The sequence below is a fragment of the Gossypium arboreum genome, chromosome 5 (assembly GCF_025698485.1).
Source record: "Gossypium arboreum isolate Shixiya-1 chromosome 5, ASM2569848v2, whole genome shotgun sequence".
NCBI classification, from domain to species: Eukaryota; Viridiplantae; Streptophyta; class Magnoliopsida; order Malvales; family Malvaceae; genus Gossypium; species Gossypium arboreum.
The window spans coordinates 28,077,185-28,098,131 of NC_069074.1; the positions used below are offsets into that span (position 1 = coordinate 28,077,185).

Genomic DNA, 20,947 nt, shown 5'->3' on the forward strand with positions numbered 1-20,947 from the left:
AAGCCCATTCTGATAATGACCGTGAAAAAAAGTGGGGATAATATAACTTTTGGCCCCTAAACTTACCAAGTAGGCTTATATTGACCTCTAAACTTGACAACTAGGTCTACTTTGGTACATGTACTTTTTTTGTTTCACACCAGCACTTGAACTTAACAATTAAGTCCATTTTCATCCTTGAATTTGAAAAATCTAAAAATTTGATAACGTGACTAAAATGTTAGTGACTAAATTGAAAATTTTCATAATTTGGAGACCAAAACAGAAACACACACTAATAGTTGAATGACTAGTTCTATAGTTTACCCTAAAAGATAAAGAGATGAATAGATTATTATCTTGAATTTATTTTATGCAAAAAGCGTTTTAAACAAATTAAATACACAACATTACACTAGAATACACTTTAAAATTTTTAAACAAATTTTTTTAAGGTTGTGCTACATTTTCACCTAAAAAAAAATATTTTAGATGATGATGTGGTATAATCTCAGAGTGTCATATTCAATGTTTTAATAACTGAATTGATGGTTAAATAGGTTAGACCATCAATTCTCGATTCAACCGGTTCGACCGTCAGACCAATAATAATTAAATAAATAATTATAAAATTATAAAAAATCTAAAAAGTTAAAGTAAAATTGATTTCATATATATATATATATATATATATATATTACTTTATTTATAGATTTTTATAAAATTTTAATTATTTAATTATTGTTGGTCCGACGATTGAACCAATCGAATTGGTTGAATCGAGGATTGTTAGTTTAACCTGTTCAACCATCGATTCGGTTATTAAAACACTAAATATAACCCTTTGAGATTATATCATATCATTATCTAAATATGAGAGTTATCAATACCGTGACACTTCATTTCTAACGTGGCATTATAAAAATATAAATATTTAAAATGTCCAAATTAAAAATAAAAAGTGAAATTTTAAAATTGTGATATTTTTTTAAATAAAAATCATTTGAAATTTTAATTACTTGTTTTATCCCTTCAATCTATTCACAAAATCTGTTGTTTTATCTTTTAAAAAATACAAATGAAAAATTGCATTAATAACAGTTAACTTGATTTAAAATAAAAATCAAAACATTAAAAAGGAAATCTAGACATTAAAGCTACCACTTTGAAACCCATGAAAACAAAAATCTGCCGCAAATTGGAAATTTCTAAAGATCAATCTACGCTTTTCTTAAAAATTATAAGTGAAATTATCAATATTTCAGTTCAATATCTGCACTTCTTACTTTCCTTCACTCAGTTTTAGTTTTTCTCTCACAAATCTTTGTTCCATCTTCTTCGTTGGATCTAACAATCTACCGACAAGGAGAAAAGATTCTACACTGAATATGAGACTCAAGATTTAATTATATACGCTTGAGGATCAAATTGATAAAATTTGTAAATGTGGATAGTCAACCTTATTAAATTATTTAGAATTAGGATCAAATTGATAGAATGTGTAAGTATTGAAGACTAAATATGTTATATACCAATTAAAAAAATAGCCACATTATCAGTTCCGTTAACCATTTAACGGGCAGTGGAAAAAACAAAAACGGTATAAAATGCGAGTGACCAAAATAGAAATAATTTAAATATTAGTGACTAAATTAAAAATTTTCACAATTAGGTGACCAAAACAGAAACATACTAATAGTTGAGTGACTAGTTATATAATTTACCTTAAAAAAATAAAGAGATAAAGAGATTATTATATTGCAACTTTTTTTTTTTTGCAACAAGCAACTTTCAACAAACCAAATACACGAACATTACACTAAAATACACAAAAGCACGAGACAAAGAAAGTAAAAACAAAATGAATACATGACATGGATACATAAACATGCCAAAATCTTTATAGCGGAATATTATTAATTTCTCAAATTTTAATAAATGTAAAATAATATAAGCACAAAAATAACATGAGAAAATGCACATATACACACAAAAATACATTGATTTATAAATCTAGATCAATTAATCTCCTACTAAAATATAATTTTTTTTCTCAATATGCTAAAGCAATGAATTTAAAAAGTTACCTAAAGCAATGCAAGTTGTAAAAATACAAGTTTTATTTTATTTGAAATATTAGGATAACAAATATTTAGATATGATTACAAAAGACTTGAAAGTCTTTAAAACATTTACATGCGGTGCTCGTAGGCAAACACTGCACTTTATTTTAAAGATTATAAAACGATAAGTAGCAACTAGAATTCAACCTTAGTTTGAACCTACGTGAGAAATCACCCTCCACCGTTACCATACCCGGAGCCATAACCTGAACCACTTCCATAGCCTGATCCTTGGCCCGAACCACTGCCTCTACCTTCTCCACCTCCATTGCCACCACCTCTGCCTCCTCCTTCACCGCTACCACTTCCACTTCCACTTCCATATCTAGACCCACTTAGATCCGGATCCGCACCCATATCCCACCTCCTGACCGCCACCACCTCCACCACTGCCACTGCCACCACCTCCTCCTCCACCGTTGCCACCACCAACTCCACTTTCGTATCCGGATCCAGACCCACTTTCATATCCAGATCCAGACCCTTCTCCACTGCCACCACCTCCGCCGCCACCACCTCCGCTACCACCGCCACCTCCTCCACCACTTCTTATGCCACCACCAGACCCATACCCCGATTCCGATCCTGACTTATACCCAGACCCATACCCTGATCTAGATCCTGACCCATACCCAGACCCATACCCCGATCCGGATCCTGACCCATACCCTGATCCTTCACCCCCACCACCACCACCTCCTTCACCCCCTCCCCCACCTCCACCTCCACCTCCACCTCCACCTCCACCTTCTCCAAGACCACCAGCTCCCGAACCATATCCGGAGCCACTCCCGGAACCATACCTTGAACCATATCCAGAACCTATGGCACCACCCCCTCCGCCACCTCCACCTCCACCACTTCCTCCTCCACCACCACTAAGTGACCTAGCTGCGAAAGCTAAATCCACAAGGAGCAAAACCAAGAATGTAGCACCAATAACCCTAGAACTTCCCATATTCAAACCGCAATTAAAGCAAGCCTTGTTGATGGAAAGTGGGTTAAGGCCGAGCACACTATTTATAGATGTTACAAATCAAAACAAGAAACTTGAAATAAATATTTTAACCCACCTTTAGAAATTAATTATTCAAATATCTCCAAGTTAGCTTAAATTATAGTAGTTTTGTCACAAAAAGAAGGTCGAGAAAAGGATTATAAGCGAAGGGAGAGTGTGTATGCTCTTGGGACTTGGTAGTGGTGTAGGTGATGATGGTGATGGCGGTGGACTTACGTAGTCTTCTCCATGAAATTTTAGCATAAAAAGTCTTATTCTATATCCCACGTTTGACTTGAAGATTTTCTTTGTTGAGAAGAATTCGTAACAACTGTGGGCAAAATATTAAAGTTTTATTAAAACTTATATGCATGTAGATATATTGTAGAGTTACCGACATTTGGTTTTGACTTTCAGAACAATGTTTTAGTGGCAAATACAACCCATGTTCCATCATGGAGTGAGGGACCAAAGTTTCAAAAACCATATAATATACGAACCACCCTTTGGTTGTTTTAGTATTAGAATTGCATGTTTTTGACATTCAGTTTCGAGTTTCAACAATCTTTGGTGGCAAATACGATTGTAGTTTTGGGTTGATGAGCTTGAAAATAAAAAATTGCATTATAAGTCAAAATAATTGTATTCATAGCTCGTTGGATTGGGTTCTGGGTTTTCTTCACCCTTGTATTCTGAATTGAAAAGGTTAGAGTCTGGCGCTTCTTTACCAAACTGCTTCCAAAACTTAATTTCCTTTTTGAAATCAGATAATTGCATTCCTGTTTGAAAGACTTTTTCTCTTCAACAACACCTCCTAGCTTCTTGAGCACTAGTTCTGGTGGTGCTCCCGTCTCTTTTTTCTCCATTCGACTCCGGCTGCAACTCAGAGGCCGCGGTGTATTCTCTTCATTTTCAGCTGCTACATGAGATGGTATGGCTGGCTGGCTGGCTGAGAAGGGAAGGGCTCTAAACTAGCAGGTGAGTCAGAGTCGATCACCGTTGGCGCCGCTGCTGCAATAGCGGGATTCTTGGGGTGGAGTTTCTTCGGCCATGTTTCTTTGTTTGTTGTATGAGAAGCAGAATTCCAAGTGAAAAGCAAAAAGAAAAAGAACAAAGAAAAAGGTTAATTGACGCTTCTTTCAAAATTCAAAAGTGAAAACAAATAAAACTACTTAGATTTAATTTCTTTTTTTTATATATTTAGAGTTAGGATATAAATTGAATTTGAAAATTTTGAATTCTTGTGTAACAATAAAATATTTATTTATATTTTATTAATTATTTATAATTTATAATATATATAATTAGTTAGGGTTTTGAGAAATTTTTATTTAATTAAATGCGTTTAAATATATAAAGTTATTTTAAAATATTGATTTACATTCTTAAATTATAAGATGCTTAGATTAAAATATCAAAATCTTACCTCCTTGAAACCACTTTAAAACTATATTGTAAAAATATTATTTCATGTTAATTTTTGCTTTATTTAATGCGGTTCATCACCATTTTTCGTCATAAGATGAGTTTGGTTAATCATTTATTATTCGTCAAATTTTTTAAATTGTTCAAAAACTATAGGAACAACAATCTTGAAAGTAGTTCGCATTCTAACCTTTTTGCACTTTTAGTATACGGGATTTCTAAAGCTTTCACTAATTTCACAATTGTTAATAAGCTTAGAATTTTCAAATTCAATACAACTTTTTGCATTATGATGAAGAAAATAAAACCTATAACTTTAAAGGGGTATATGGTTTTCAAAATCTTACAATCTTGGTGGTGATGTAAGACTCTAGAATGTGATTAATTACCATGTCTGGATTTCAAGCATTCCTTTGAGGCCATCGTCTCACATTCACAACAATATCAATATTCGTGAATGTAAGAAGTAAATATCACATTTTCCTTACGTTATCTTACTTTTCGAGAATAATATGAAATATTTTGGACAATTTTGGAATTTTCTTTTATTATTTTAATCAATCTATGTAACACCCCAAACTCGCCTAGACGTTATGGCGGATCAGCGATGTCAAATGGTAGCGTGTTTGAAAAAAACGTAACTTTGCTTAAAACAATTTCCGTTTAGAAATTTTTAATTTTACTTATTATTTCTAAAATCGTGTTATTTAGTCATCGAAATTTTTCAAAACGTTTATTCAATGCGGAAGCTTTTAAAACGATTTGCGTATTTGTGAGTATTTTGTTTAAACGTTTGATTCTCTTGAAAACCCGAGTTTTCCTAATACTAGCAGTTATAAACCATAACCAATAAAAGTCCCAAACCAAAATAAAAACCCATAGAGGCCATATTTACAAAAAAAAATACCCAAGTAAAATCTAAAATCATAAATAAGGGCAAAACAGTGTCAAAGACTAATCTCGATTAAACTGAAATCTCGAAAACGAAAATAGTCCAAATAGGGTGTTTATCACTTACCCTAAACACCTCGATTGATTCCAACTAAAGTTCTACCAAAGAGGAGCTCCGACCTTTGCGAAACGTTGCTGCCAAAATCCAGAATTAAACTAATGAAAGGCAACGACACAATAACGATAAAAAAGAAAACCCTCCTTAAACGAGTAAAACCTCACTCCCACTACCAAAGCACACGCAGTGGAGAGTTAAAAACCGGAGTTTAACAACACCGGAAAAACGAAGAAAGAAAGAAAAGGAAGGGACGAGAAAAAAAAAGAAACGAAACGTCAAGGATGTTGGGAATTTTCAGCAGAGAGAGAAAAAGAATTAGCAAAATAAAAATCAAGGGATATTCCCACAATCCCTTAATTATCTCTACTACCCACACAACAGATAACTTCCACAGAATTTTGGTTTAACAGAAACTCTCACTGCAACACTAGGCAAAAATAAACTCCCTTACAAGGATTCAAACTCAAAACCTCCAGCAAACCAACAATCCACCTAATCACCGCATCAAAGAGCCCATTTTGACATATTTTACCAACTTTTAACTATAAGCCCACTGTACAAAAGCAAGGCTTTATTCAATTAAAACAAAAATTTAGCTCAAGACAAAGCTTGAAACCAAAACCTCATACACAAACCCAGAACATAAACTACTAAAGAAAATACACAGTTGTGTCACAAACACACGTAAATAAATATATGAGATTTTGAGGCGTTACAATCTAATCCTAGTTATGCAAAAAATAGGCATAATAACAATAGTTGCCCTTAACATTTACTACCTCTCACAGTGTTCTCCTTATCTTTTTCTTTTCACAATGTCAACCTTATCGTTTCGATTTTTGTCAAATAAGCCTGGTTTGGATGGAAACCGTTAGTCAACTAATGGTCAACTTTTTTTGTTGACATGGAGTGACACCTCACTTTTACTTACTGATGTGGCGTGACATTACAAAAATATAAATCTTAAAAAGTTATTCCAAATTAAAAATAAAATAAATGAAAATTTTAAAAATGTAATATTTTTTTAAAAAAATATCACCCATTTAAATATTTAATTACTTGTTTTGTCCATTTAATTTTTCGAGAGAATCCCTTGTTTTATCCCTTAAATCATCCAAAAATTACTAAAATTCAAACGAGATGAGCAAAATTGAGATGAAAAACTACATTAAAACAAGTAACTTGATTTAACTAATAATCAAATAGAAACCACAAATCAAAGGAAATCCAAATCGATATCAAAACATTAAAGGTGAAATCTAAACAGAAAGCTACAACTTTGAAACCCACATAAAGAAAATTCAACCACAAACTAGCAATTTAGTAAAGTTCAATCTACACTTTCCTTGAAAATTATCGGTGAGATTATCAATATTTCACTTCAACACCAGACTTCGTGCTTTCACCTACTCGATTTGGTTCTTCTCTTACAAATCTTTGTTTTATATTCTTTGTTACTTCTAACAATTCACCGACAAGGAGAAAAAGGTATCATACGATAATATGTGCCTTATCATAAAGTTTTAAAAGAGATCTAAGAAATTTCATTACTTGGATATTAGAAGATTAAAATTATTCAACAACGATAAACTATTACCGTGATGGATAATGAGATAATATTTTGATATTTTAATTTAATTTTTAGTAATTTATTTTTAAATGTCAAGTATTTTAATAATTATTCAATTTCATACAAATATGTTTCTCTAATTGATCTTGTGCCAAACGATTAATAATCCAAAATATAGTTTAAATTATTCCTGAACTAAAATTAAATAAATGTGTAAAATCAGGTGTAAGACCGCTTTCTTACTCGAACTCTTTAAAATTTTAAATTTTTCTCAAAAGTAAGAATGTTGGAAAAATCAGTTTAGAAAATAATTTTACAGGCATAGTGGAAGTTTAAATTTTTTAATTAAAATCAAGCCATTGTGATATTTATTGTAATAAACATTAATCGAAATTATATGTGTATTTTGCACAAGGCAGTTTAGGTTGATCTCGGCTTTATACTTAACGATTTTCTTTGTCATTCTCGAACCCCGAAGTACTTTGAACGTGAGCTCAAAGTGTCACAAATTAATTGCATGGAATGGAAACTTTTCTAAAAAAAAATTAGTAGGAAAATTAATTCTCTTTATAACTAAAATTATGTGTTTTTCCCAAAAAAAAATTATTCTGTAAAATAGATTGTAACCTCCCCAACTCGGCCTGGACGTTAGATCCGAATTTAGGAGATTACATCAGCCACCAAAATGTCCTGGCGAGAATTATCAAGTTTTAAAAACAATTAATTTTAAATATTTATTTATTTTAGAAGGAAGTTTTGGTATCTTTTCGAAAAACTCAGGAGTTTTAAGAAAAACAATTAAGTTTAACATCTTCACTATAATGATGTTTTCTATTGAAATTTTAGTTGAAAATCCAAATTACTTTCTTAACAAAACACATTTACAATTTAGCAATGAAAAGTGATATCAACATAATTTTAATAAAATCATAGTTCAAGAAAAAGATGTATGTACGATAATATGTACCTTATCATAAAGTTTTAAAAGAGACTTAAGTGGTTCCATTGTTTGGATATTATAAAATTAAAATTATTCAATAAAGATAAAAGATTACTTTAATGGATAATGAGATAATATTTTGATATTTTAATTTAATTTTTAATAATTTGTGTTTAAGTGTCAAGTATTTTAACATAATTGATCTTGTGCCAAATGATCAATAATCCAAAATATAGTTTAAATTATCTTGAACTAAAATTAAATAAATGTGTAAAATTAGGTGTAAGGCAACTTTCTTATTACTTGAACTCTTTAAACTTTTAATTGTGTCTTAAAGGCAAGACCGTTGAAAAAATTAATTTAGAAAACAATGTTTTTAGGCACAGTGGAAGCTTAAAATTTTTCTTTAAAATCGAACCATTATGAAATTTATAGCAAGAAACATTAATAGAAATTATACATATGCTTTGTACAAGGTGGTTTAGGTCGATCTCAACTTTCTACAAAACCACATTCTTCTCTATACTCAAACCACAATCTACTTTGAGCGTGGGTTCAATGTGTCACAAATTGTAACTCCTCAAAAAATTGAGTGTTTTTTGTTAAATTCTAATATAATTAAGTCTTTGTATTTATGGTTAAGTGCTCTGTTTGGATATTAGAAGTTAAGGGTTCAAATCTCATATTTGGAAATTTTGTTATTTTGTTTGACTTAACCTTTATTCTTGAACGATTGACTTAAGTTTAATTCTGCGTTAGTTTGTGTTAAAAATGAGTTTGCTGGTTTGATGGTTAAGTATTTGTTACTTTTTGGTTTAGTTTTCGAGTCTTTGTGTGAGCGAAGTGGAGATGTGTTTTTTTTTTTGCTACTCTATAGAATTAGTTTAATTCTTTTTTTAATTAAATTTGTAATAGCCAATTTTGGCCCAGACAAACAAAAAAAAAATAAAACCCAAATAACCAAATAAAAAGTCCAAATTTTAAGTCTATTTACAGCATATGTATGACCCAAACAATTAAAACCCTAGCCCAAATCCTAGCCCACTATCTTAAACATTTTCAGCAAACAAAAAACCTAGCCACCAAAGTTTTCAGCCGCCACTCCCCTCGGCCTTGGCCACCACGCGCCTCTCCGCCTCCTCTCGAGCCAACCATCGGCCTTCCATGCCTCGACACTGCAGAGGGAAATTAATACAAGGCATGATAGCAAAACGACAAAAGAAATGGAGTTAGAAGGTTGTAATTCGCTTTAAAATCCTAAGAATTCTCTTTGTAATTTTTTACAGACTATCAATTGAAAAAGTAGAATGTAAGTTTGAAATGAAGTTTGAACAAGGTTGATCTCCGATTTTCTTTTCTTGGTTTTCATTTCGTTTTTAGTTTCCTTTTATTTATTTTTATTTTTTATTTACTACAAATCTATTAAATAAAAGTGGGCATAAAACAAATAAGAGAAAGGAAGGAAGAAGAGAGTCTCACCGAATCGCCTGTGGTTACATCACGGAGGTCTCTCTTCCGTCGTCGGACCGAAAGTGGTTGAAGAACTTTTCTTTCGTTTCTTTTCAACTTAAGAAGGCTAGACCTTCAACCCCTTTCAAAAGCAGGCTAAACGACCCATTCTTGTGCATCGCCGGCCACCGAATACGGTGGTGGTGCGGCGGTCATGCGATGAACCCAACCGTCGCAGACAAAAGGAGAGGGAGAGAGAGCAAAAGGCTCTCTGTTTTTTTTTTTAAAAGGGCGGAAATGAAGAAAAAAATCAAATTTTGGCTTTAATAGTCGTATAAAACGGCAGAGTTTTGGCAACCCCCCACGCCTCAAAACGGCTCCGTTTAGGGAGGAACGCACGACCCGACCCATACCCAGCGGAGTATCCGCGCATTTTGACCTAATGGTCTATTTGTGCATTGGATCCCTCCGCTTTGGTGGCGTGATTCAATGTAGTCCCATATTTTTTTATTTTTTTATTTTTGCCCTAGGATTTTAACTTTTTTTTTATTTTAGTCCTCTGCCCATTTGAGGAGCCAGGCCCTTGAAACGCTGCGCATAGGGGGTCTGGGGTAATTTCCCAGTTAACCCCCCACTCTTTCACGCGTGTTTCATTCTGGTCCCTGGCAGCTTTTGACATTTGCGGTTACGCCCTATTATTTTATGCTAATTTGCAATGCAGCCCTTGACCTTTTTAACTTCATTTTTATTTTTAAAATTGTTTCAGCTTATTTTTATTTATTTTATTTATTCATTTTATTTTTATTGTTCACTCTCTAAACTGTATGGATTTTTTCATTTTACATATTATTTCACTTAAACTATTTTATGTTTATGTATGTTACTTATATTAGAACTGTCTTGCCTTTTATTATTCATTTTAAGATTCTTTTACACATAATCTATTTAAAGCTTTCATATGTTATTTTAAAGGGTGTATAAATTATTTATCTTGAATTACTTTATATTATTGCATCTTTTAATGTCTTATATATGTTAATTCTTTCAAATCATTTTGAATTATATACTTCAAATGGCCATTTACGGTATTTATTTTGAAATTCATTTTATATATTATTCATTTAAAATTATTTTGATTATTTATTTTGAATTGTTATACCTTATTTATTTATTTTTGAAATGTTTTATTATTATTTACCTTAAAGATTCTTTATATTATTTATTTCACACTTTTATATCCACATATATTGTTATTAATTTTTTTATATAATCCTTTTAAATTGTTTTGTATATAGTTGATTTATTTATTTATTATTTATTTCTTTTTGTATATTATTTATTTATTTTAAAACTCATTTATTATCCTGTTAAAATTTCCTATTTATTCTTTTTAATTAACTTTATTTTATATTGATTATTTAATCCATTTACCTTTGATTGTTAATAATTAGTGTTTAAATGGTGCATATTGTGAGACTATTGCTATTGCATGTTCATATTATTGTCATTTGCTCGTGTAATATTTTATTCATGTGTCACCGCTCCATGTCGCATTACATTTTTATTTCTTATCATCGCCTCATGAATTAAGCCTTGCTACATTTATCCAATAAATCACTTCATTTTAACCTAAACAAATAACATACGTCGTTTAAATGCCGTATTCGCTACTATTCAAAAACGAAATTTCAAAATAAGGCAATGTTTCGCGTTTTGGAACATTGAGGAATTGTGCCCTAACTTACGGGGTTTCGATTCTCTCGTTGATTCTAAATAGCCAAATATCCTTTTGAGCGTTAAAATACGCGAATTTCCAATTAAAATTAAAGACAAACTTGCGCTCGGGAGTTCATGGTATTGTGTCCTAACTTACGGGATGTGATACTCCGATATCTCGAGACGAGGAAATCTTTAGCAATTGTTTTGATTAAATTCAAGCACTTTTAAAATCAATATTAATAAAAAAAAGATCGTATTTTGAATTTGTTCCCGATTTTCAACTTTCAATATTAAGACAATAACTAATCAATCCGGTACCAATTTTTGGGCGTGTCAAGAGTGCTAATCCTTCCTCGCACGTAACCGATTCTCGAACTTGTTCTCTTGAATTTCGTAGACTAAAAATGCCGTTTTAGTAAACTAAACTTGTTTTATTAAAACAAAGGTGATCCGATCACACTTAATAAAGATCGGTGGCGACTCCCGTTTTAATTTTCATTTTCAAACAAAGTCGATACCCATTTTAAAAAAAAAATGGTTTTGACAGCTTGGCGACTCCACTGGGGATCTTAAGAGTCGAGCCATAAATTGATTAATTTTTGTTTTTCGTCGAAAATTGAAAATCTGTTTTGAAATTAAGATTATTTCATTGCATGTTATCTGTCACTTCGTGGTTTTCTTCATAATATGCTTGCTTTAGTGGTTTAATTCTTTTGACGTATCTTTGCATACCGCATCACATAAATTGGTCAATTTTACCCTTTTAAGTGGGAGTGAGAAGCTATTCCTTCGTGAGATCTTCACCTCCGTATAGGATAGTGGATCGCTTTCGGGATACATCTGTACCTACGTCTTCGTGAGATTTTCATCTCCGTATAGCCGTAGGGATATGTATTCCCCTGAACCGAACTCGATCCGTATGAGCCTATAATGGGTGAGGATTGAGGAATCTGCTGGTTCAGGTACCTTTACTTTAGAACCAAACCGCATGTAATGAGCCCTAAGAGCCTACCTTAGGTAGAACCACACCAAACCCTAGTGGTTACTCGAATAGGTGCTTGATTATTTCATGTTTGCTTTGAGTTCTATTCTTTGTTTTTAATACTGACTTGTTGTGTTTTGCTGTTGTTGCATGACATCTCATCATAAAAAGGTGTTGATTCACGTTCGGTTACTAGATAGAAAAGCTTAGCATGAAAAAAAGATTTTTTGATAGAGTGGAGGATAATGCGGCCATCCGAGTGTGGTTCAAGAGAATGTAACATGAGAAAGGAGATAGTTTGACCGAGGGATATGAATCAGAGTTATGGGATTTCTCTCGCATCAGTGTGACTCAGAACGACCTGCAAGAGTTAAAAGAGATATGAAATAGTTGGAACGACGAGATCAAGCAACTCTTTTACCGTAATTACGGTGACTTACCCTATCTGCTCAATGTAAAGGTGGACAAGTAATTGTTCTGGGCCCTCGGTAGTTTTGGAATCCCGCCTACAGTTGCTTCACCTTTGGAGGAGTTGATTTGGTACCTATGGTGGAGGAATACATGGCTTTACTTAATTGCCTGAAGATTCAGGTCGACAGGGCCTATTCAAGACCTGTTAACATCCCGACTTTTTTGAAGAAATTGATGAGTACCACGGGGATGAGCGAACAATGGGTTGCAGCCCGTATCAAGCAGAAAGAGGATAGTAAGTGTATTCCTTGGAGGAATTTGAGGGACTTAATCCTAGCAAACCTGGATATGAAGAAGAGGGTTGATGTTTTCACCTTGAGCCTCTATGGTTTGATCATCTTTCCTAAGGCTTTAGGACATGTAGGTGAAGCCGTCTTAGATTTATTCGATCGCCTTGATAAAGGGACCACACCCGTTCCGGCAATCCTAGCAGAAAATTTCAGATCCTTCAATGCATGTCGGAGAGCGGGCGAAAGAAGATTTATTGGTTGTGCATAGCTTCTATTGGCTTGGTTCCATAGCCATTTTTGGAAGGTAGAAAATATCTCCTATCGGGTTTCCTCCAAGGACTATTCCCCATTAAGAGAATTAGTTGCTACATCGAGGCGAGACGACATCTCAGAAGAGAAATGGATAACTATTCTCTAGAATTTACGAGTCGAAGATGTTGAATGGAGGGCTCTATGGTTGATCCCCAACGAGATCTTATATCGGTGTGGTGATTTTGACTGGGTCCCGCTGGCTGGAATATGGGAAGCCGTTGGATACGCTCCACTACTCGTGTTAAGGCAATATCGATCAAGGCAGTTTATACCGACGATACAAAGGTTGGTACAATATGAGTTCTCCTATAAAGACAACAATTATAAGAAGAAGGTTCGTGAGATATCAGATGCTTGGAACCAAACTCAAAGAATGAAAGGATTCACCACGGGCCCGATGATGACCCTCGAGTATGAATGGTGGTGGGGTAGGAGAGCCAATGACAATATCCCTATGCCGAATCAAGGAAGCGCTCGACCGATAGAAGAGCATATACAAGTCATCCCGTCTAAGTTAGAGATCATCAAGCAAGACTTTGAGAAAAGAAGCTCGAAATTGGAGAAGAAAATAGAGCTGTTAGAAGAGGAGAAGATGATGTTGGGATTGGACGTTGATATCCACAAGCTAGAGGCTGATAAGTTAAGGAAGGGAAAAAACAAGGCCGAGGAAGATTTGGATAGTTTGAAAATTGATTACAAGAAGCTGCGTATGTCGATAAGAACTACCGGTTTAGGTAAAACATCGGAGTAATGGCGTCAAGAGATTAAAGAGGAAAAGACTAGAGCCGATTATTGAGAGAAAAGGTTTTAAGATGTCTGAGTACAGGAAGACACTCTGAAAAAGAGTTTGTTAGAGAGCCAAAGCGAAAAAGAGAAGTTACGAGCTCGGGTGGCTGAATTGGAAAGATCACTACATCAACATCGTAGTCGTAACTCCGTAATTGAGCTGAAGGCTAGTCTAAGCAGGATCGAGGAGTTGAAAAGGATAGTAGAGGAACTCGAGACTGCACTACAAGGTAGTAAAATTAGAGTGGAGCTTCTTGAGGCAAACAACGACCATTGCAGGGAACAGCTTCATCGCTTTCAATATTAGATCAAAGATAGAGATTATGTCATGGGCGAGGCTGTGGCTCAGGTTCGAGAGGTAGCCTATCATTTCCAAACCTTGGTAGTTCAGGCTGATGTATGAAGCTTAAAGTATGAGTCCGAATCAGATCGAGGCCGAAACTTAGCTTGGCTTCTTAGGGCAAAGTCGTATATGTAATCATCCGTTTTATGTAAAGAAAATTTTCTTCTAGTAAAGTTCTTCTAATGAAATTGAATTAGAATCAACGCCTCTTTTTGCATTCATTCACTTGCATTACATTTCATCATATGCATTAAATTTCACGAAAAGACCTTGATTAAATAAAATTATTTCAGTTAATCTGGAAACCAACAAGAATCAACCAACCGAATACCGCTACAATACCTGTCGTAAAACTAAAACAATGGATCAGAGATTAGAAAGATTAGAACAAATGCAAAGGGATATGCAAGAGCAATTACAAGCACAGATGCAAGAGCAGTTAGCAAAAATCCAAGAAGATATGAGGGAACAAATGCAAGAATCCCAGAATAATATGATAGGCCAGTTAGAGCAGTTGTTGGCTAAAGAACGCGAAAAAGGGAAGAACACTATAGGGAACGATAATGAAGACCCTGTCTATCCTCCGGGCTTTGCTCCAGTAAATACTCAACCACAACCAGAAGTGCACCCACGAGGAGTACCTGTTACTATCAAGCCTCAGTAATACTAGGCCGGTGCCTCGGCACCAATGAACTTTTCAATAGGCTCAGGCTCTAATCTCGGGGATAATCCAACCTATCCAGTTGTCCCGGACCTTGATGACTTGGAAGAAATGGAGAAAGAAAAAGTAGACCTGACAAAACAACTCGATGATCGGTGTAAATGCCTTGAAGAGAAATTTAAAGCAATAGAGACTGCTGATTATCGTTGTGGGATTGATGCTAAGGACTTAAGCTTGGTCCCAGATCTGGTGCTCCTACCAAAATTTAAAACCCCGAAGTTTGAAAAGTACAACGGGACTAGTTTCTCTGAACTCATATAATAATGTTCTGTCGAAGGATGACAGGATATGTTAACAATGATTAACTGTTAGTTCACTGTTTCCAAGATAGTCTGATCGGGTCTGAGGCCAGGTGGTATAACTAGCTAAGTCGTGCCAAAATTGGTTCGTGAAAAGACTTGGCTCAAGCTTTTATGAGACAATATGGTCACGTGAAAGACATAGCACCCGACAGAATTACATTGCAAAACATGGAAAAGAAGCCAAGTGAGAGCTTTAGGCAGTATGGCCAACGATAGAGGAAAATAGCGATGCAATTCCAACAACCTCTCTTGGAGAAGGAAACGACCATACTTTTTATCAATACCCTGAAGGCCCCATTTATTAACCACATGTTGAGAAGCGCTACTAAGAGCTTCTCGGACATAGTGGTGTCTGGGGAGATGACAAAAAATGTGATAAGATATGGAAAAATTGAAGCGGGAGAGAGTACCAAGAGATCAGCTCCGAGAAGGAAAGAAAATGAGGTGAACAATGCGAGCGTCTACAATAAGGGTTATTCCAAGCCAGTCACAGTGAGCCAGCCGAAGGCAGTGACTACTAGCCATCAGGGCTCCACAAGACAAGATTCTAACCCGAGGCCTAACACGGAAAGAGTCTAATTTACGCTGATCCGATGACGTATAGAGAGCTTTATGAGAATCTATTCAATGCGCATGTGGTGTCCCTATTTTACCTAAAACCCATGCAACCTCCATTCCCTAAGTGGTATGACGTAAACGCTCAATGCGAATACCATACAGGAATCCCGGGACACACGATTGAGAACTGCACTGCTTTCAAAAAAATAGTTGAAAGGTTCATAAAGATGGGCATTGTAAAGTTCGATGATCCCACAGGACCTAATGTGGCAGGGAATCCGCTGCCCAGTCATTCGGACAAAGTGGTAAACGGGATAGATGAAAATGAAGGGAAGAGAACCAAGATGGAGATATCAGAGGTAAAAACCCCACTGAGTTGGGTTTGGAAACAAGTGGTCAATAGAGGTTTAATCAAGAAAGATTCAGATGAGAAGCCCAAAAGGGCAAGAAAATACTACGAGTTCCATACCGAGGAGGGTCATAATATCCAAGAGTGCACTGAGTTCAGATCCATAGTGCAAGGTCTGATGGATAATAAAGAAATAGAATTTTACGAAGAAGTCCAAGGATCAGAAGAAGTAGAGGTTTGCACCTCAGAGAAAGGATCAACAGAAAGGGTTCAAAAAGTTAATCACCCTGTAGTGATCATCTCGCGACCAAGGAAAAATGAAGCAGGAATACAAATGGCACCGAGAGTCATAATCCAGAAACTTGTATCCTTTCCTTACAAGGATAAGAAAGGGTTCCTTGGAATTATGACTGCAACGTAATGATCCCGAGAGAGGAGAACTCGCTAGCGCTTCAAAGGAAGATCAAGACGAGGGTTTCTATACGTGTAGTGGAAGGCGTTATACCCCAAACACAAAGGTAAAACCAGTTAAAGGTAAATCTGTGGTTATTGAACAAAGAAAGGAGAAGATAACCATACCTGAATCACCTGTCAAAGAGCCTATAACTGAAAAAGAGACTAAGGAATTCTTAAAATTCCCGAAGCACAGCGAGTACAGCGTTGTGGAACAATTGCACAAACAGCCAGCTAGCATATCGGTACTAGCCTTGCTCTTGAGCTCAGAGACTCACTGCAGTGCATTGATGAAAGTTATAAATGAAAAATATGTTGCAGATGATATCTCTGTCAACAAGCTCGATCGTCTGGTCAATAACATCGGCGCTGATAATTTTATTTTCTTTAATAATGATGAAATACCACTGGGAGGTATGGGATCTATAAAGGCCCTGCACATCACCACTCGCTGCAAGGGATACACGTTGCCAAGGGTACTGATTGATAATGGATCAGCTTTGAATGTCTTGCCTTTATCCAAGTTAAATAGGTTGCCAGTGGATGGCTCTCACATGAAGACATGTCAAAACATAGTGAGAGCATTCGACGGCACTGAAAGAAAAGTGATGGGAAGGATCGAGATACTTCTCTTGATTGGCCCAAACACATATGATGTGGACTTCTTGGTAATAGACATCAAGCCATCGTACAACTGCCTATTGGGGAGGCCGTGGATTCACTCTGCTGGAGCAGTGCCGTCATCACTACACCAAAAATTAAAATTGGTAATTGAGGGTAGACTGGTAACGATAAATGTGGAAGAAAACATCATTGCATCCGTTACCAGCGACACACCGTACATAGGTACGGACGATAAAGCGATAGAATGTTCCTTTCGATCGCTAGAATTCGTCAATGCTACATTTATTGTCGAAGGGAACAAGATCCCAATACCCAAAATATCCAAAACTACGAAGATGGGCCTGCAATTAACAGTCGAAAAAGGAGCCTTGCTAGGGAGAGGACTTGGAAGGTGCCTCCAAGGAAGGATTGAAGTACCGATGCTAAAGGAAAAACGAGACTGCTTTGACTTAGGATTTAAGCTAGATGCAAAGCAAAAGAAGAAGGAGCTGGAAAAAAAGTAAGAGAGAAGAAAGGTGCATCTGCGCGATGAAGAGGTCAAATGGGAACCAATGACCTTTCCTAATTTATCCAGAACATTTGTGTCGGGAGGAACTATGTACCCCGAACAGAAGATGACGGGAAAAAAATGGCTGAAGAAATATTGGGAAGTTGGAGCATTATCGCCATATCTGAAGAAAGAACCGAAGAAGGAAATTTATCTGGAATTCCTCCTTACATCCCTGGAAGTGTTTTGAACAATTGGACCGCGGAGGAGATCCCTGTAACTTTTAAAATTAACTCAAAGTAATGTTTAAAACAAGCTTATTGCTCTAAGCCTAGGGGCAATAAGAATCCTTTTATGAAATAGGCATATGTCCAAATATTGTTATTTTAATAAAAAAATGCATTTTTGCGTATCTTCTTGAGGAAATATTCTTTTATTCTTTCTACTTCATTTATAATCATACCACAAAAATTAAATATTCTTAGCTTCTTTTGTTCTTTGGATTTCTTTCTTCATCCTTATAACAGGTCTTCAAATATCAATGATATGAGCAATGCTGCTACTGACTCAGAGACTCCTTTCGAATAAGATTTGTATATGAAAGATATTGAGGATTTTGAAGATGACCGAAATTGTAACTTATCTCCTAATTTGTTAAGGATGGTAGAACAATAGGAGAAACAAATCCTACCTCACAAAGAGTCGGTGGAAATTGTTAGCTTAGGAGAAGGAAAAGAGGTGAAGATTAGAGCTAGTATCACTACAAACACAAAACGAGACCTCATTGAGCTATTACAGGAATTCAAGGATGTCTTCGCATGGTCATATCAAGACATGCCTGGGTTAAGTACTGATATCGTGGTACACCGACTCCCAATAAGGAAAGAATGCAAGCTAGTTTAATAGAAACTCTGAAGGATGAGGCCCGATGTTTTGTTGAAGATAAAGGAGGAGGTCAAGAAACAATTCGATGCTGGTTTCTTACAAGTGGTTAAATACTCAGAATAGGTGGCTAATATAGTCCCTATTCCCAAGAAGGATAATACAGTACGAATGTGTGTGGACTATTGGGATTTGAACAAAGCCAGCCCAAAAGATAACTTTCCGTTGCCTCACATTGATACATTAGTGGATAACACGGTAGGTTACTCACTTTTCTCCTTCACGGACGGCTTCTCGGGATACAACCAGAAAAGAATACATCCTGAAGACATGGAAAAAACCACATTCGTGACTATCTGGGGAACGTTTTGTTATAAAGTGATGTCATTCGGGTTAAAAAATGCAGGAGCATCGTATCAAAGAGCCATGTTAACTTTGTTCCATGATATGATGCACAAAGAGATCAAAGTTTACGTCGACGACATGATTGCAAAATCCAGAACAGAGAATGAGCATGTGCAAGTCCTGAGGAAACTATTCTTAAGATTAAGGAAGTTCCAACTAAAACTCAATCCCGCAAAGTGTACCTTTCGGGCCAGGTCAGGAAAGTTGCCGGGATTCGTAGTCAGTGAAAAGGGGATTGATATTGACCCAGATAAAGTCAAGGCCATACAAGAATTACCCCCACCACGCACTCAAAAAGAAGTTTGGGGTTTTTTAGGAAGACTAAATTACATCGCCTATTTTATTTCACAACTAACGGAGAAATGTAACCCGATATTCTGTCTCCTTAGGAAACACAATCCAGGCGTATGGGATGAGGAGTGCCAGAAAACTTTTGATAAGGCCAAGCATTATTTGTCCAATGCCCCAGTACTGATGCCACATTGCCCGAATAAACCACTGATACTGTACTTGGCAGTGTTTGAAAACTCCATGGGGTGCGTATTAGGCCAACATGACGAGTCAGGAAGAAAAGAGAAGGCGATATACTATCTCAGCAAGAAATTCACTGAATGTGAGACAAGATATTCATTGATCGAGAAGTTTTGTTGTGCTTTGATTTGGACAACTCGAAGACTAAGACAATATATGTTGTATCACACAACTTGGCTAATCTCAAAACTAGACCCTTTAACGTACATGATGGAGTCAAATGCTTTGAACGGAAGAATGGCTTGTTGGCTAATTTTGCTTTCTGAGTTTGACATAGTCTATGTAAACCAAAAGGCTATAAAGGGGAGTGCAATAGTAGATTTTCTAGCCAGTAGAGCTCTAGAAGATTATGAGCTGTTGAGCTTTGATTTCCCAAACGAGGATCTAATGTATGTTGCAATCATGGAAGAAGACTCTCAAGAAGGCCATCCTTGGAAGCTAAATTTTAACAGAGCTTCAAATGCTCTGGGGAACGGAATTGGGGCAGTCTTGGTATCCCTAAACGAAGATCATTATCCTTTCACCAGTAAATTGGATTTTGATTACACAAACAATATGGCCAAATATGAAACATGTATCATAGGAATTCGTGCAGCCATAGAACGCAAGATTAAAGTGTTAGAGGTATATGGGGATTCTGCCCTAGTAATCTATCAACTTAAAGGTGAATGGGAGACAAGAGACCCCAGGTTGATCAATTATCGAAGACTGGTTCTTGAGTTAATTGAGGAGTTTGACGATATCACTTTTTGCTACCTCCCACGAGATGAAAACCAGATGGCTGATGCCTTGGCAACCTTAGCTTTTATGATCAAAGTGAACAAGCAAGAGGATGTGAAACCTATCCAAATGAGTATTTATGAGGCTCCGGCTCATTGCTACAACATCAACGAAGAAGAAGAAAAAGATGATCACCCTTGGTATCAAGATATTTTGCGATACGTAAGGAATCGTGAATAGCCAGACCAAGCAACTGAAAATGATAAGAGGACATTGAGAAGGTTGACCAGTGACTATGTTTGGATGGAGAGATCCTGTATAAAAGAAAGAAGGATCAAGTGCTCCTAAGATGTGTGGACACCGTCGAGGCTAAGTAAATCTTGGAAGAGGTCCATAAGGGTGTTTGCGGAACACACGCTAATAGTTTCACAATGGCCAGACAAATCATGAGATTCGGATATTATTGGTCCACCATGGAAGGGGATTGCATCAATTATGCCAAAAAGTGCCATAAATGTCAAATTTATGGAGATAAAATTCATGTACCTCCTTCACCACTTCATGTCATGACCTCACCATG

The 20,947-nt window shown here is 35.7% G+C and overlaps 2 protein-coding genes across 2 annotated transcripts; one reads left to right on the plus strand and one right to left on the minus strand.

The window, feature by feature from the left end:
* Positions 1-2,427: 2,427 nt before the first annotated feature.
* LOC108451438 (glycine-rich cell wall structural protein 2-like) lies at positions 2,428-3,060 on the minus strand. The gene has a single exon (XM_017749128.2). It carries the CDS (start codon positions 3,058-3,060, stop codon positions 2,428-2,430), a length of 633 nt encoding a protein of 210 aa, XP_017604617.2.
* Positions 3,061-15,951: 12,891 nt separating this feature from the next.
* Positions 15,952-18,417, plus strand: LOC108451439 (uncharacterized). The gene is made up of 4 exons (XM_053027516.1): positions 15,952-16,682; positions 16,756-17,194; positions 17,279-17,841; positions 18,357-18,417. The coding sequence occupies exons 1-4, from the start codon at positions 15,952-15,954 to the stop codon at positions 18,415-18,417; spliced, it is 1,794 nt and encodes a 597-aa protein (XP_052883476.1).
* Positions 18,418-20,947: the final 2,530 nt, after the last annotated feature.

Coding starts and splice junctions, on each gene's coding strand:
- LOC108451438 (XM_017749128.2), bottom strand. CDS start 3,060: ATGGGAAGTTCTAGGGTTATTGGTGCTACATTCTTGGTTTTGCTCCTT.
- LOC108451439 (XM_053027516.1), top strand. CDS start 15,952: ATGACGTATAGAGAGCTTTATGAGAATCTATTCAATGCGCATGTGGTG. Junction 16,683..16,755: donor CTTGGAATTATGACTGCAAC/GTAATGATCCCG, acceptor CTATACGTGTAG/TGGAAGGCGTTATACCCCAA. Junction 17,195..17,278: donor AGGGATACACGTTGCCAAGG/GTACTGATTGAT, acceptor TCTCACATGAAG/ACATGTCAAAACATAGTGAG.